Genomic DNA, 16,955 nt, shown 5'->3' on the forward strand with positions numbered 1-16,955 from the left:
GACTCTTATTGGTCAGTGTTATGGCAGGTTTAATAGTGGGTGCAATATCAGAAAAACACAACTGGTTGTTTTGCATACGTTAGCCCAACTCCATTTTGAAAGCAGGCTGAAGCAACACAAAGTCAAGAAAAAGTTGGAGGCTGAACAGTTTTTAAAGGTACAGTGTGTGTGTCTGTATGTGTGTGTGTATGCCGAGGAGAGATGAGATGAGGCGCTGGAGTTGCAGCTGAGAGGCTTCTTAATTGATTTCACAGGGAGAGGAGCGGGGGCGGGGCACATGCAGAATATGGGGGGGCTTAATTATTAATGACAGAATCTGCAGATAAAACAGAGGGACAGCAAGCCACTTTACATAACAGTGCAGCGGTGCAACAGTGCGAGCAGTTTTCTTTCTCTTTCTGCCCTTCTCGTTTTATCCAACAAGCTGTGTGCAGATTTGCCGCCATTTTTCTTGCTGCTGTCTCTTGTTGCATGTAAATGAAACACTTCATGTTTTTTACTCTGGTGTTCATAAAGATTTTCTCCAGCTAAGAAAAGCAGCAGGATATCTACTTCATCTTGCCCCTGTAATACTCTACAATTGCTCCTCCTCTAACATATGCATTATTTAACGTGCCTACACTGTAAGGCCTTGAAGGCACCATCAGCTGCTAGCAAAAGTGTGTCAGAGGGGGGAAAAAAACAGCTAAGCTGATGGAGAATAAGTGTTTGTATGTTTAAATACATTTGGTGTATATGACTGTGTTTTTGTATAGGGCTGTTCCAGAGGGCCATCGCTCAGAGTGGCTCAGCCATCTCCAGTTGGTCGGTGAACTACAGACCGCAGATTTACACCAAGATCCTGGCCAAGAAGGTTGGCTGCACCACAGGGGACAATGCAGAGTTGGTGGACTGTCTGCGTAGGAAGAATTTCAGGGAGCTGGTGGACCAAGACATCCAGCCTGCCCGATACCACATCGCCTTTGGTCCTGTAGTAGATGGGGACGTGGTACCTGATGACCCTGAGATCCTCATGCAGCAGGTCGGCTTTGAATTCTTCAATTACCGTACACTGTGTGACATTGTGAGAGACAGAATATCAAAAAGTATTTGATCCCCTGCGCCAGACAGAATTCTGGCTCCCACAGTTTGACTGTGTGCCCATGTGACACACAGATTACAGTCAATCAGTATATCAATTACAAATACTCCTAATCTTAAATCCGTATGTGTATGAAGCAGATCTGTCCACAAAATCAGTTTCTTTGCTTTGGGGCTGTTTTTCTACTAAAGGTACGACACTGTGAATGGGGCCATGCAATGAAAAATCTGAAAAAAAGCCAGAATACTGAAGGTGGGTCTTCCAGCATGACAGTGATGCAAACATACCACCAAAACAACAAAGGAGTGGCCTAGCAAGTTGCCAAACTCCAGACTAAATTCGATAGAAAGTCTGTGGAGGGAGCAAAAATTTAGAGCAGCAGCTACGAAACTTACAGGATTTAGAGTTTCTGTAAAGAGGAGTGGGCCAAAATCCTCCCTGAGATGTGTGCAAACCTGGTGACCAACTACACGAAACGTTTCTTGTAGTTGGTTTCTCTACCAAGTAATAATTTATGTTTTGCTTGGGGATCAAATATTTATTTCATACAATGACATTGTATGACATAAATTCCTAACAAGCATTACTGCTCCGTTCTGTTTTGTATGTCATGCTTTATGTGTGTTTGTCGTGACACCAGGGCGAGTTCCTCAACTACGACATACTGCTGGGTGTCAACCAGGGAGAGGGCCTGAAGTTTGTGGATGACAGTGAAGGAGAAGATGGAATATCAGCTGCCTCATTTGACTATACTATCTCCAACTTTGTGGACAATCTGTATGGATACCCTGATGGTCAGATCCTATTCCTATTTTTCTAGACTATTACGATGTGTTTCTTTCTAAATGTTTTTGGCCTCAACAGCACTAAGCATTTATAAAAATGGCATAGATTTGCTTGTGAATAGAGACTACAGTCCTTTGTAAGCCAGGCTGGTTAACAGTATTCACAGTAAATTATGTTTCGGAATCTTCCTGTGGCAAAAAACATGTTTTGACCAAAAAATCTAAAAGATTTCAGCCTTACATGCTTCCACATAATGTCGCAGACGAACATAGACTCTATCACAGCACAAATGCTCACATTAACTTCTGTTTTTTCCAAGGTAAAGATATCCTCAGGGAAACCATAAAGTTCATGTACACAGACTGGGCTGACAGAGACAACAGCGACATGCGCAGGAAGACCCTCCTGGCTCTGTTCACAGACCACCAGTGGGTGGCCCCAGCTGTCGCCACTGCCAAACTCCACGCTGAGTTCCAGTCACCCGTCTACTTCTATACCTTCCACCACCACTGTCAGACCGAGGCGAGGCCAGACTGGGCAGATGCTGCCCATGGAGATGAGATCCCCTATGTGTTCGGGATTCCCATGGTGGGGGCCACTGACTTGTTTCCTTGTAACTTCTCCAAGAATGACGTAATGCTCAGTGCTGTTGTGATGACATATTGGACCAACTTTGCCAAGTCAGGGTCAGTATAACACTTCATTTCAAGTGAATTATGAATTGTGTATAAAGTATTGATTATATTTGTCACATATAACACAATGACTAACTCAGTCAGATTTTTAAAAGACAAGCCCAGTGATATTTCTGGGGATTTTACAGATGACTGAAAAATGAAACATTTTTGTGTGTAAAGCTTTATGAATCAGTCCTCTGTGTTGAGATTCTGAAAGACACACAGCATAGAAGAGTTTCAGTAAATGCTAACATAGAACATGACATTTCTAAAACTGCTGCCGTCCTGGAATTTTCACACACAGCCATCTCTAGAAACTCACAGAAATTCACCTTAAAAGAGTTTCGAGGAGAATGGTCAGGACCATTGGTGTTGTCACAAAACCTATAGTGACACAGAGGAATCCCCCACAGTGGAAGAGACTGGGTTTCCATTTCTGTGAGCCATGAACAGAAATCTAAAGCAACAGAGGGCACAAGATCATCAAAACCCGAAAATTGGAAACTGATCGTTGCTTTCTCTAAATGATAGGGTCAGAAGTTGAGGACAGCTGAGGACAGCATTAATCCATAGACCCTGCCTTGTGTCAACAGTCCAGCCTGCTGGTGGTTCAGTGGTGCAGGGAATGTTTTTTGGCACACCATAAGAATTAATTATGAATTAATTATGGTTTGAATGCCACATCCTGCCTGAGTATTGTTGCAGACCATGTGAAACACTATGTCATAATTACACCCATTGGAGGGGAAAACACTTGGCCCCACATTGCCTTGCTGAGCTCTGAAATGCTGCAAATGCTCTTAATTGGTTAAAAGACTCATATTTTGCTATATGTGGGGAGGGCACTGGTTAGTACCGTTGTCACATAACAAGAAGGACAAGGAGTTACTGTCACAATAAAAAATCAATAGAGAGCCCATGTAGCCACAATTTACCATCTTTTAATTGCTATTTCCAGCATTATGGTAAGACTGTTTCACACGCAAATGTTAGCTAAGGCAAATCAGACTCATTGTTATAAACATGGCAGTGACTTCAGGGGACTTGACTGCAAGAAACTGATTATGCAGTCAGAATGTGAGAGGGACTAAAATCTCAAAGGAATGTTTTCAAAAATCATGGAAGTCATAATACCAGGGTTGTGAGGTGCTGAGGGTAGTTTTTGGGGGCTTGTACTACTGTTTTCGTAAAGCTGCCATTATAATCAATGCTTTGTTCACTGCTCTTGCAAACTGTGGCAGCGCAGTGGTTAGCATTGTTGGCTCACAGCAAAAAAGGTTCTAGTATGTAGTCTCTTGGTCCTGTATGTGCTACAGCTTCCTCCCACTCTCCAAAGACATGCAAGATAGGTTTTGTGGTGATTCTAAGCTGGCCATGAATGTGAGGTAGATAGAATGCTTGAAGTATTAAACAAAACAGCACCATAAAGTGCTCAGAGTGATCACTAGGTTACCATATAAATGCCAGTCTGCTGCTGTTACCACAGGCACCACCCCCCAAAAACATTATGCATTAATGCCCCAAAAGGATACCATCTACAATCACAACTTCACCTCTCCAAATGGAAGAAGTCAAAACAAGTTTTCTGCAGAATATCATGTTATCCAACTTTTTCTGCCTGTGTGCCTATTTTGGAATCCCTAAGCCCCTGCCTGTAGAGGCCAAGTTCTTTGCTGACTTGTGCCCCCATCCCAGCTAAAATGGCAGGTTATAAACTTTAGGAGGTACATGACAACACAAAAGCACAAGGATGACAACAACAAGCATAAACCACCTGCAGTAAAGCACTTGAAGGTTTTAGAGCGGCTAGTAATTTGCTATTCTTTCCTCTTTTACCCTCAAATGTCATATCAGTTCCTTTGTTTTGGTTGACTGAATTAATCAAAGCAAAGATAAGGTTAGGTTTATAGCCTAATAATTGTCTCTTGTGTCTTACAGAGACCCTAACCTACCAGTTCCTCAGGACACCACGTTCATCCACACTAAGCCTAACCGATTTGAGGAGGTCATCTGGACCAAGTTCAGCTCCAAGGACAAGCAGTACTTGCATATTGGCCTGAAGCCCCGTGTCAGAGATAACTACCGCGCTAACAAGGTGGCTTTTTGGCTGGAGCTGGTACCGCACCTCCACAGCCTTCACGAGGAAATCATTAACTCCATCACCACCCGTCTGCCACCTGGAGGCACCAGCCGCTGGAAGGTCCCTCATTCTGGCACTCGCTCAACACGGCACCCTGTGGTCTCTACCTACCCACCGGATCCTGACCCTGACAGTTCAGAGAGGCCCCGCTATCCTCCCTTCCCCAGCGAGACGAGGGACTACTCCACCGAGCTGAGCGTAACGGTAGCTGTCGGCGCCTCGCTTCTTTTCTTGAACGTGCTGGCCTTTGCCGCACTTTACTATAAGCGGGACAAGCGCCATGAACTCATGCAAAGACGCCACCGCCGACTCTCCCCGCAACGCGGCACGACAATGGGCATGGGTGTTGGCATGGGAGTCGTAGGGGCCCCACCGCACAACGACCTAGCGCTGAGTCAGGAGGAGGAGCTAATGTCACTGCAGATGAAACAGCAGAGGGTGGAGCTAGAGCACGGGACCCCCTTACCGTCCCGCGGTGTCCACGGCGACCTGGAACCGCTGCGGCCTCCCGTGTGCCCACCTGACTACACGCTGGCCCTGCGGCGAGCGCCCGAAGATGTGCCACTGATGACAGCTAACACCATTACCATGATCCCCAGCACCATTAGCAGCATGCAGCCCCTTCACCCCTTCAACACTTATCCCCCTGTCCCAGCCCCGTCTACTACACCCGTCCCCAGCCACAGCAACAATGCCCTGCCACACCAACACTCCACCACCCGTGTATAGGACCAGGCACAAGCTCTGCTACCCCACTCTGGGCTTACAGAGATGCACCACACAAACTGCTCCATCCAAACTCCACCTTCTCTTCTTCTTTACTCTACTTTTCTCTTTTCTCATTAAGCCCTCAACTAAAGCTGCAGTTTGTAAGATACGAAGCAGTGAAATACCTCTAAACTGTAACCGTAACTCAAGGTGGGGGGGACTTGATTAAGAAAGGTCCTTTGCCAAAACACCGTCATACTAGATGCATACCGCTTTTCCCCGTCAATGCGCTTTCAACATCTGGTGCTTTGGAGAGCCACCAAACACGCAGCTTTAAGCTTGTAGCTCTCGCAGAGGGTTCTCAGGCTCATCAACAATCAGTCAGACATGTATTGTGGTAGCTCGATTGTTTTGCGCATGTGTTGTTGTGTCAGTGTAAAAACTATGTTTAACGCCCAATGCAAATATTCATTTTCACTCATTTAGCGAAAAAGACAAAACAGTAGCGAGCAGCTTTGTTTGAGGCAACATATGTCCCGACAAGCTGCCTGTCATGAAGCGCTGATTCCCTGAAACTTACAAATTGCAGCTTTAAAGGCCCAATCTGGAAGTGAAATTTGGCACCCTGTGTTTAGCACTCTGTCCCAACAGCTGTCCCTCCATTGTGATTTTTGGGGATTATTGTTTAGCGTGAAATGTATTTGACGGGCCTGGAGGGAAATGGGGTGGAATCCACTGGATAGAGAATCATGACTTTTTAATTTTAAAATGCGATTTTATTAATTAGACATATATTTACTGGTTTGTTTGTTTGGGTTTTTTCTTTTTTTCTTTGGTTGTGATGCTAACTGAATAACATTAAGCATCCCATGGAGATTAAGTTGCTCACGCTTAAAAAGAAAACCCAACCAAAAACAAAAGTGCATACTCACCACTGCTGCTTTCAAAACATTTCCAGATTGAGGCCTCAACTGTGGGGCGGTACAGGAAATTACTGAATCCCACTCACTTTGTGGGATGCAACCTGGAATCCAGGCTGCCCATTAGAAGTCGCTGCATTTCAGCCACACACGCTCTAATCACATCCATTACATTATTTATCTTCATACCCACAATCTCTTTTGTCTGTGTTTCCACTTCAGCTCATTTAACCGCTTCTCTTGTTCTCGCTCTGCATCTGCCCTTGTAGCTCTTTTTATTAAAACCATCGACATAATCCATCTCCATTCCTTTCCTCTTTCTCGCAATCACTCCTAGACTCTCTTTTTCCTTTTGGAGTCTTTTATACAAAAACACAAGTGTAAATGATGTATTATTAATAAATTGTAAGGATATGAATGAAAAAAAAAAAAGATATTCTGATATCTCGTTTTTACCAGCATTCTTGGTGCCAAGTACTGTGATAAAGTTCCTCTTTTACTGGCGTCCAGTGGACCGCCTGGAGAGGTCCACCCTGACTGTATCTTACAAAAGGAATTACCATAAAAAAAGTGCCAACCCCTTCATCTTTAGTTTTGAACCACACACTTTTTTTTTTTTTATTATTCCACTCAATGTTGCACTGTGGCTGGTCTCTTCTTTAAAGGGAAATCAGATTCAATATATCCTCTTTTTCTTTTCTTTTTCTTTTTTTAAAGGAGTTTTATTAACAACTTTAATGTGTGGGATATTTGTTGCATGTTTGGATTTTTTTCTGGGTTTTTTTCTAGAAGTTAGCTTGCCATTTTGATGATTTGCCATTCATTTTATTTTGAAAATCTTTTCTTTTTTCTTTTTAATATCCCGTTTCAATATCAGCTGCACTTTGTGGTACTTCAGAAAGTATTAAAGTATTAAGAGATGAATATTGTGTAAAACTATGATTATAACAAAGAGAGTAAATATTTCCTCTTTATTTTTTTCATTCCCTAACACACCGAGGCTGTGCTGCAAAAACTACAGGAAAGACTGATGAAAGCCTTTTTAACCCCCCCCCCCCTTTTTTTTCCTTTTTGTTTTTTTGCTTTTTGCTGTTTCTCTTTATCTTTTGCAATGTCGAGCTTGCACAGTCACTGTCTCTCAATCAACCTGAAGATAGCACTTTTTTTTAAAGTTAGGGAAAAAAAGAAATGACTACTTTACACAAAGAGTCTAAATAAGGTTTTTGTCTGTGACTGGACATTAACCTCCTGCTTCAAAGTGTTTGAGGACTGCCCGACAGTTATCTTTTTTCCGTCTGCTCTTTTGTTGTCCCATGTTTCTGGCTTTTGCAAAAGGCAGGAGAAAGGATGAGATGTATTTATGGTCAAAAAAAAAAGGTGAGAGAGCCTTGTATGCGCGTTTCACATCTTTCGCACAATCCAACACGGACACGGGTCACACTCTGGACAATGAGGAGGAGGGGGAAAAAAACAAAACAAAAAAAACAAAGCAAACTAAACAGAAACGGTGACATTAGGACAAACGCTGGACAAACACGGTGCCGATGACAAAAATAGCGACAGTACGATCCGTCAGTGCGCAGAGGATATATTCTGAAAACCCAGTTTAACAGACATTACTCACACAACATAAACCGTGATCGCAAGGTGAGCGGGATCCCCCGTCCTCTTCCTCTCTTGTCCCCCTCCTTCCTTGTGATGTCCCGTCTGCTTAGGATAACCACACTCTGGAGCCAGACTGCCATCCCTCACGCTGGACTGGAGCAAGCTGCGAGGACAAAAGAACAACAACAACAACAACAAAAAAAGAACCAAAAAAAAACAAAAAAAGGAAAAAAAAGAACCCAACAACACATAAAAACAAACTGTACATTTTTTTTAAGTGTAAGCGAACAAAACTGGAATTTGTAAATATTATGTTTGTCGTTTGGTTTGACTGACTGGCCGGATCTTTTCTTTGTGACAGCAGGTGCAAGTTTCGGTGACTTACATGGTTTTCAAATATGTTCGATTCTCCTTTGTTTCCTTGAACTCAAGGTCAGGTTCCAGTAGGTTGTGTGGGCACAGCGTGGTTGAGGGCAGCGTGAACATGAAAAAGGAATGTCTACGGCTCAGGTTCGCATAGATTGTGATAAAAATAGTCTTGCCTAAAATGTGACGTACAGGCCTGACACTATTCCATCAATCATGAAGGCAGCTTTTGAGTGAAATGAATCCCTTCATTGGTTAAAAAAAAAAAAGAAAAGCCAAAGAACAGTTGTGGAGAACACACGAAAAAAGAGGAAATTGAGAAGATTTGTGAAATGAGGCTTGGAAAAAACAACATGTTAGTTCTTTAAATATGCTCAAAAATAGAAAAAAAAGATTTTTTTTTCTTTTTTTCTTTGTGATACTGTTGAATTTACTTGTTAGTGTCTCACATTGTCTTGGGCATTGTCATACAGTATAACCTGTAATTGGGAAGTTGTGAAATCCTTTGTATTCTTTTAGTCTAATTTCAGACTCTAGTAACCACGGTGGTTGTTTTGCTACCTTTTTGCAATCTTGTCTGCACATTGAGTTTTGGGGATTATTGATCCAGCTGTTTGTTAGTGAGTTTAAGTTAGCCACAGCATAACAAAATGTGTGTTTTTCTTTCCTTCTTTCTTTTTTCCTTCTTTTTTGGAAATGAGGGATTTGGACGAGCCAACAGATAACGGAAGCACACTCACCAAGTTTACATGTTTACACTACAGTTTTGATGTTGGCTTAAGGTAAAGGGAGAAAGTATTACACTGATCCAAATATCTTCTTCTTCTTATATAAGATTTAATGCCGGAAAGGTAAAGTGAAGGCTTGCACCTGTTTGTCTGTTTCATTTGATTCAGTAAAACCTGCTTGAGGCTCAAGAGACTGTGAGAGAGCATAATGACCAGAAGGGGTTGAAAGAATTAAAGTTAATATTTCTATTTCAAATAGAGGCTATTACACACTGTATGTTGTGTATCTGAACTGGAAAACATTAAAAGACATTCTTAAACAAATGCTGTGCCATCACTTTTATGACATGGCTGGGTTTGTACTGCTAAAACGGTGTTTGTGGTTTGGCCAGTAGGTGGCAGAGGAATTCTGCAGCATGTGAACACAACTTGGCTTCCTAGTATTTAAGTATGGCGTTAGCAGGAAAATTTTAATTTACAGAAAGACAAAAGATGGCGTCATTTTAGCCTTAGTGTATAAAAGATGGTAGTTACTGATGTGAAGTTTCCGAAGTCCATTTTGAAGCCTGGAGAGAAGCATTTCTGCTATTGTTTCCACTGTTGTAAAAATAATTGGATGTGGCAAGGACAGGCAGGTGTAACTGTAAATCTGCATTCTCATTGGCTTCCAGTTTATGATTTACAAATTAGTAGATCATGAGCAATTGTGTTTGTTTGTTTTTAATTCGGTATGACCCAAAATGAATGAAAGAGCCAATAAACTTGCCCGGAAAGTTTTTATAGTAGTCAAGATAGAAAGGACCAGAAGCTTTTTTTGCAACCACAGCCACCTGCTGACCTTCAGATAAAATGCGGATTTAAAGCACTTCCACTTTGCCTTCATATTTTGAAATTCAACTTCAAAGTTTCGTCCATGTTTTAGATCATCTATGGTTAGAGTGAGTAAAAATGAATTCCTGGATTTCAGATTTGGTCACTGCCAAGAACCTCTGGTCTGGTAAAAAACAAAACAAAAACAATGCTATTTAGCTAGTAGTTATTTAGTAAGCTATCTTAGTTTCATGCTAGCTAGCTCAGTTTCTAGCTTAGAGTACTTAATGTTTGCTAACATGCAGAACTCCTGCTGAAAGAATTTGACAATGGAAAGAATCTGACTAATGTAAAACTTCAAAAAGGGGTTAAGAAGGCAAGAAAAACAAATAAAGAAAAAAATTACAGAGTTAGTTGCAGGTGTTTTTAAAGGTAGGTATAGTCCCACTAGAACAATAAAATGGAACAGGTCAAACATGCCCTATAGAACTTCACCTGGGTCCTGCAGTCATTTGTAGGTTTTAAGAACTGCCTACAGGACCAGGGTGGATAAATATAATTTTATCTTTAATGGACTCAATCAGGAGAAAACAGATGTATGTTTGGTAAGAAAGCTACATCTAAGATGAATGTGAATGTAAGGAATGTGCTTTAAAAACATCATCTTTTGCCTTCTCACTTTTTCCAGTCCAACATTTTGATTATATTCTTTAAACTTATCAAAGTGGCTATGCAAAGCTTTATTTTCTTATTCTATTTGTATTATGATATATCTATATTGGACATATACATTACCATTTGTGACCCTGTATCAGGTTTAGCGTACGGCTAGTTTTTCATCTGTTATCACCTAGCATTTTACGTCTTCTTTTAGCTATATTTTTCAGAGTGTTTCATTGTTTCCTTTCTGTTTCTGGTACCAAGAAACTACTACTTATTTTCTTTAGGGTGTTTCAAGGTTACATAAGTATTTTATTTAAAGAGTTCAGACACAAGTCTGTTGCCCTGTCTCGTGTTTTTGTACTTGCAGGGTGGCCAGTTCTGTGGTGTGACTGTCCTCGGTGTCATTCAGCTGCCTCTCCAGTGAGTCATTTGTGACACATACTGATGACAGTCCTGTTTTCCACTGCACCTGATGATGCTGATGTCCTCTTTCTACACTGTAGTGTTAGTGATCTTGGCCAGGGGTATTGCAGGAGAGAGATGTTGCACTCATAGAATTCTGAATTGAAATCTGCAGAAGAATTGAAATGGTAGTAGCACTTTTCATTTAAATTGTGCTTCAAAATAACTGCCCCAATAAGTGCCTAGAGGCACTTCAATATGCCTTGATTCAAACTTCACCTCAGAGGGTAATGTGCTTTTTCCCCTCCCTTGGGGACATAGAATGGAGTGTCTCCAACTTTATGGACTCTTTATTCTTCATATACCTTAAAATCAACCTTCAGTCCCTCCCTCCCTGCTCTGCTCATTTCTCATTCCCCAACTACATCACACAGCCTCTACTTGATTTCATTTACCCTGATTTCTGCTTTATTCAAACATAATGATGATGAGAATATCATAGCCATCATATTACTTCTTAGTTGCAAAGAAGATTTTCATTATGATAGATTAGAGTGTGTGGCAGCATAGTACCCGAGTCAAAAAATAAAACACAATTCTTTGACATGTTTTAGCTCTGCCACGACACTCCTTAGCCGTGCCACACATGCAACAAAATTAGAGCTCCAGTTAATTCTGTGCATTCTGGTAGATAAACCAATGCTTATCCAGCACACATGGTGTAAAAACCATTGCCTTTCACTGGCTTGGTTTTGCAGAATGCTCATCAAGCAGAGATATGGCTCTGTGTAATATTCGGATCCTCGTGGAAATGTCATACTGGTAGTCCGCCATTTGAAAAAAAAAAAAAAAAACTCTGGTTCATTTTTGCAGTAATGCTTCCAATCTCACCACACCATCAATAGCTGATGAAACCTTCTTCTTAAAAGTATAAGGCTACTCATCATTATGTTAAATAAACAGGAATGAACACAAACTGAGCTCTGATTGTGGTTCCGTTCATTCACATCCAAATAATTCTAATTTCAAAGCCTGGCATAACTTGGCAGTGAGGGTTTCATGCTAGGAACTGCCCTCTCATCTGTTTATTCAGCTGCTAGTACACAATAAATTGTTATTACAGCAAATATACTAGACTAATGCACTGCTTTTGTTGGATAAAGCTAGCAGAACGCTTTCCATTCATTCAAGTCCTTATGTGACAATAAAACCTCCTTTGCCAAAGGTATATTATTTTGGTATCAGCGGTCAGTAAATGCTTTAAGAACTTGTTGCTTCTATTTTTACATCTCCCCTGTCAGATTTATACTCCAATCAACTGATCATCTGTTTTCGAGTTCCACGTTTGGCACTGTAGGTGACATACCTAGAAATCTTTACAGTGGACAAACAAAAAGGACAGATCATTGTTGCGCATAATGCTTCCTGTAGCTGTGTACAGGTTTCTGTGTTCAATGGTTTTGGATCAATACATAGGAATTCCATAAGGAAAAGCCTGAGAACTCAGATTGGTATACAATATATTTACCAGGTTTACTAAACATGAATATACTCTCTTGGATCCAGTTTTCTGATCACAGACAAGTTTTTTTTCTCTACACTAGATGGCAGCATTGAGCTAGAAATTATAGAGAACACATCAAAACTTTTTTTTAAAGAGCATGTTGTACAAGGATATCTTTACCAACACAAAGACAGAGCATTGCCTTGTTTTTTGAATGTTGTCAGAATGGTCAAATTTAGATTGTTATAGTTCTGGTTTTCAATTTGAGAACTTTACAACAAATGTGGGTTTTTAAAAAACATATATATTCAAAAGTCTTTTATTTTTACTAACTGATTAAAGACACTAAAACCCAACAGACAGCCATAAAAGTCAAATCCAGTTTTTATATCTGGACAGACAATGAAACTTGCTCCAGAACATACCACGGGGAGGCTATTTCTGATCTACAACACCCTTACTTTGGCATTTTACAAGAATTTCAAATAAATGACTCCAGTGGACAGCTGCTGTATTGTAAGAGGAGCCTTTATGTCTAAAAGTACATTTCTGATTCTTTTTGTTGTCACTTTTAAAACAAGAGCAGTCTGATAATGAATGCCTCTACAAAAGCTGAAAAATTCCCTCTACACCATGAATGAGTGCCGCGATCTACGAGGCTGTCCAGGACCAGATATTGTTGTTATATTTCTCGAGAACGTCAAAATCATGTATTCCAGTTGTTTTTATTGCAGTTGGATATGACATGCAGTGTTCAGTGTTCGGGTTTGGGTAAAGAATCCTTTTTGAAAAGTTCATGTATCTGCATCTGGATTAATGCCAAAATTAATGACAGCCTTATTGAAAACCTTTTACGCAAATGTGTCCATATACTTTTGAAAGTGGGGTTCAAAGATTAGTATTTTGCACAAAAGCAACACAAACTCAGTTTGGGGTATTAGATTAGGACAATTTATTAAATGAGCCAATTCCCATAGCCTTCCACACAAGATTACATAACAGTATTGCAATCCTTTTCTAAATAGAGTAGTCCTCTTCTAAAGCCTGAAAACCATCACTCAGAACATTTTTATTGAATGAAGAACATTTCATTTCATTTTTTTCTGATATGGACTCCTTTCCTAGATAATATCTTGCAGGACAAAATTTGAATTACCTTACTTCTGCTATCATTGTTTTTATTATTGTTAATGGCTACTGTTAGGCTACATAAACCCATATGCACACAGAGGATGTAGCTGAGATAGCATTCAGATGGTGTGCTGCAGATAAAGAGGAAGGGGTGAGGGAGAGACACAGTTGTCGTAGAAGATCTGAAGGTTGGTGTCGACTTCGATGTTATTTCTCAGAAACATTTCGAGCTCCAGGACTGTCATCTCGTGGATGCTGTTGCCCTCTTTGGCGTTTTTGGCTAGGGCTCCATGGGACGGGAAGAGAACGCGAACGTCGTGGGGTGCGTTGCGGTCATACTCGGTGCAACAGTAAGCAGACCACACGTCTTCGGGGATGGCCACGCGGTTCTGATTGTTGCGACGGATCATGTTGCCCCTGGTGGTCACTCCGGTCACAATGTAGGCAGTGCCACGGCAGAAGTTGTTAAGGCGCACCCGGATCCGCTCCTCGTACTCTCGCCAAGGCCCGATGTTAAACTCTCGTATCTCTGGGACCACGTTGGTCAGTGTATAAGTGGCAGCGCGGTCGTGTGGACTGGACTGATGCTGGTCCGGGTTCAGGTGACCTCTTTCATAAAGAACCACATCAGAGTAGTCATCCAGCACTGCCTGGCTGTCCTCAAACTTCATGTGCAGGTAGCCAGTTGGGAAGGGCAACATGTTCCCATTGCCATCGAGCTCTGCCAGCTGGAGACATGAAATAAAACTTAAAGCAGTCTTTAACATGCCAAGAAATAGCACAAGATACCCAACAAAAGTTCTTCGTGCAAGGCTTTTTCTTTCCAATTTTGGCTTCCTTGAAAGCCTCTTTTTTTAACAAGTGTGGAATATCTCATTAGGCAATGGTTAAAATTCAAGGCTTAATGAATGAAAAAAAAGTCTTTTTGAAAGACTAACCTGTGGCTCGTACATCCAAGGGTAGTCCACACGTCTGTCTCCCTCAGTTTTCTTGAAGGTATAAGCTGAGTAAACTGGGATCCTCTTAGAAGGATCGTACAAGGTCACATACCGGGGTTTGTCAGCATATCGCTGGCAGATCTTCTTCAGTTTGGTGTCGACAAAACCCCGCGGCGGAGTCCCCATATAGAGGGAGTCCTTGCATCTCTCCACATGATTAAAATCTTGAACAACTGTTGCTGATGTGAGACTACTGATTATAAGAGCACAAACTAAAGGCAGCTGCAGGATCTCCATGGTCAACGTGTCTCTTCAATGTCTCGCACCGTGCCCTCTGCAACTATGACAGCGTAGGGTGTACGGTTAGGATTTAAATGTCACACAGCAGATAGGCAAAGCAGGAAGTGTGTGCGCCAAAGACAGGCCTCCCAAATGGACGGTGGCATTGATATGCAGGTTTGCTGCAGTATAGCTCAAACATACAGTGTTTAAAGCTTATGGACCTGTTGTGGTTGGGTTAAGTGCATCAGCTACATTGACTTTTAAGCTAACTATCAAAACTTTTTTAATGTTCCTAATGAGGTCGTGGCTTGATTTTTGAGACAGAGGCCAATATTATACTGATGGCATAATCAAATAAATTCAAAGAGGATAGCTAGGATGTCACAATGACTTTTTTTTTTTTTACAAAAAAAACTGTAATTGGTATTCACTCTCGCATAAGCCCGAGGTCTGCTGAACAATAATGAAACACAGGACACTGGAATGTATTCAGGAAGATGCTACTGGAGGAATCCTAAAATGCAAATCCATCTAATCTGTGTTGGTGATGAACAAAAGGCTCACAGTACAGAAAAAGGCACTACGTATACACGTTTCGCAGTAAAGTACTACTTACCGTGAAGCATGGATAAGCCAGAGGCATGATAAAGGATGGAAATTTAGCTACATAGTGACACTTGGTAACTATGTCATCCTCCTGTATAGCTGAACACAATAGTTAAACTAGAGCATAATGATTTAGACATGGATAATCGAGTGTTTATAACTTTGGTACCAATGATGCAGTTGTCCAGTTGAAATTCAATTGTTTTTAATACATATAGCCAAGAATAAAAAATTCTAAATGTAAGTTTTGCGAGGACACTGAAGCAAAAGTACTTCATAGCAACTCAAGAAACTTCCCTTGCAGTACAGTGCAAGTATTTCTTAGCAAATGGCTCAGTGTTCTGCCAAAATGGCTTCGGCACTTATTTTGGCAGCTCACTGTGTACAGAGCGAGTAATCCATCTGAAGACGACATCCTCTTTCCAAACTTTTTTTTTCTCTTTGTCCTCTCACTTATAATAACAGCTTTTGAACCTATATTGAATATTCTTTATTTTTTACTGTATATTTCTCTTCATCCAACTCGTTGTCAGCCAGTATTTGATGACAGGCTCTCCTTCTTGTCAATCTCACTTGAGCCTGTTTTCCACCTCATAAACATATCAAGCCACCGTCCACGTGTCCTGTCAGAGGTTGTTTGCTTTAATTAACCATGCTAGGATGAAGATTAACATTTGATTCAGGGTTACCTGTACCCACCTTTTGCAGATGGAAAGAATTGGAAAGTGTGTGAAAAGCAAGTTATGGATGTGCAGCTGAGGCGTCTAAAAGCTTTGACATTTACTGTAAGCTGCCTTTTTTATGACAGTTTGAATCATCTCAAAATACCACTCCAAGGAGCTAGATGGTGATGGATTCTGTTATAGCTATACAAAAGCATACAAAAAGAGCAATTCATGGAAAATGTTCATTCATATTCATATTTTAAATATAGACAAGTGTACTGAATCTTTTTTTTCTCATTAAAATCAGTTCAAATGAACACACTTAGGCTTTTGGGGTATGTCCAATATGAAGTGATGGGAACCACACATAAAGCAAATAAAGCAAATAAAATGAGCTACATATCAGCGACGGGAGTTTGTGGAGCTGTCCATACTGCCCTCTGCCAAAGTCGGTGTTATGCAAATGGAAACTGTCAGATTAGCCGGAGCAACAATCCTTCACTGCCCTAATAAGTCAATTTGAGTGACTGAGTGTTGTTATTCATCGAGGGACCAGCTTGCCTCTCTGATCTAATCTTGAGTTATGACAATCATAACTTATGTAGCCGGGGCTGATGATGCAGTTATGTGAACGGACATTTTTCAGCTGTCAGCATTTTTACCAATTAAAATTATAAATCCAGACCAAGTGCGTAGTCCCGGCTCCGCTGCCCTCTGCTGCTCTTCGAGGGAAACAGACACTCCAAAGTACCGGTCTGGTTCCCTTCATAGAAAAATGGTCGGTGTGATGAAACTGTGTGTTATCAGATTGTGAATTTTGAACAAGGCTCTAGCTCAGCAGAGAAACCCATTTAACAGCGAATCTTATCAGTCAAAAATGATACTGTTAAAAAAAGAAAAAGAAAAAAGCTTTTGAAACAGTGCTAGAACTCAGCCAGCAGGC

General features: G+C 41.0%; 2 protein-coding genes across 5 annotated transcripts in view; one reads left to right on the forward strand and one right to left on the reverse strand.

Annotated features, from left to right (window-relative positions):
* nlgn2b (neuroligin 2b) overlaps positions 1-9,335 on the forward strand; it is a 65,048-nt gene extending 55,713 nt beyond the window's left edge. For 3 of the 4 annotated variants that reach the window (XM_025910911.1, XM_003450485.5, XM_013274555.3), the window contains exons 6-9: positions 756-1,021; positions 1,722-1,875; positions 2,187-2,553; positions 4,483-9,335. In XM_025910911.1, coding sequence (XP_025766696.1) covers positions 756-1,021; positions 1,722-1,875; positions 2,187-2,553; positions 4,483-5,413 — 1,718 coding nt within the window. In that variant the 3' untranslated portion in view covers positions 5,414-9,335. The remainder of the gene's footprint in view (positions 1-755; positions 1,022-1,721; positions 1,876-2,186; positions 2,554-4,482) is intronic. The other variant, XM_005471938.4, reaches the window with a different exon arrangement.
* A 3,983-nt stretch (positions 9,336-13,318) lies between these two features.
* On the reverse strand, positions 13,319-14,819 carry LOC100700115 (endonuclease domain-containing 1 protein). Its single transcript, XM_003450452.5, has 2 exons — positions 14,460-14,819; positions 13,319-14,249 (listed from the first exon to the last, which is right to left on the reverse strand). Exons 1-2 carry the CDS (start codon positions 14,754-14,756, stop codon positions 13,641-13,643), a joined length of 906 nt encoding a protein of 301 aa, XP_003450500.1. The 5' UTR covers positions 14,757-14,819; the 3' UTR covers positions 13,319-13,640.
* Positions 14,820-16,955: the final 2,136 nt, after the last annotated feature.

This window comes from Oreochromis niloticus, linkage group LG10 (assembly GCF_001858045.2).
Source record: "Oreochromis niloticus isolate F11D_XX linkage group LG10, O_niloticus_UMD_NMBU, whole genome shotgun sequence".
NCBI lineage: Eukaryota > Metazoa > Chordata > Actinopteri > Cichliformes > Cichlidae > Oreochromis > Oreochromis niloticus.

What these genes read in the sequence shown, in the direction of transcription:
- LOC100700115 (XM_003450452.5), bottom strand. Translation starts at nt 14,756, where the DNA reads ATGGAGATCCTGCAGCTGCCTTTAGTTTGTGCTCTTATAATCAGTAGT. An exon ending in CTTGGATGTACGAGCCACAG is followed by an intron (nt 14,250 to 14,459) that starts GTTAGTCTTTCA and finishes TCATGTCTCCAG; the next exon opens with CTGGCAGAGCTCGATGGCAA.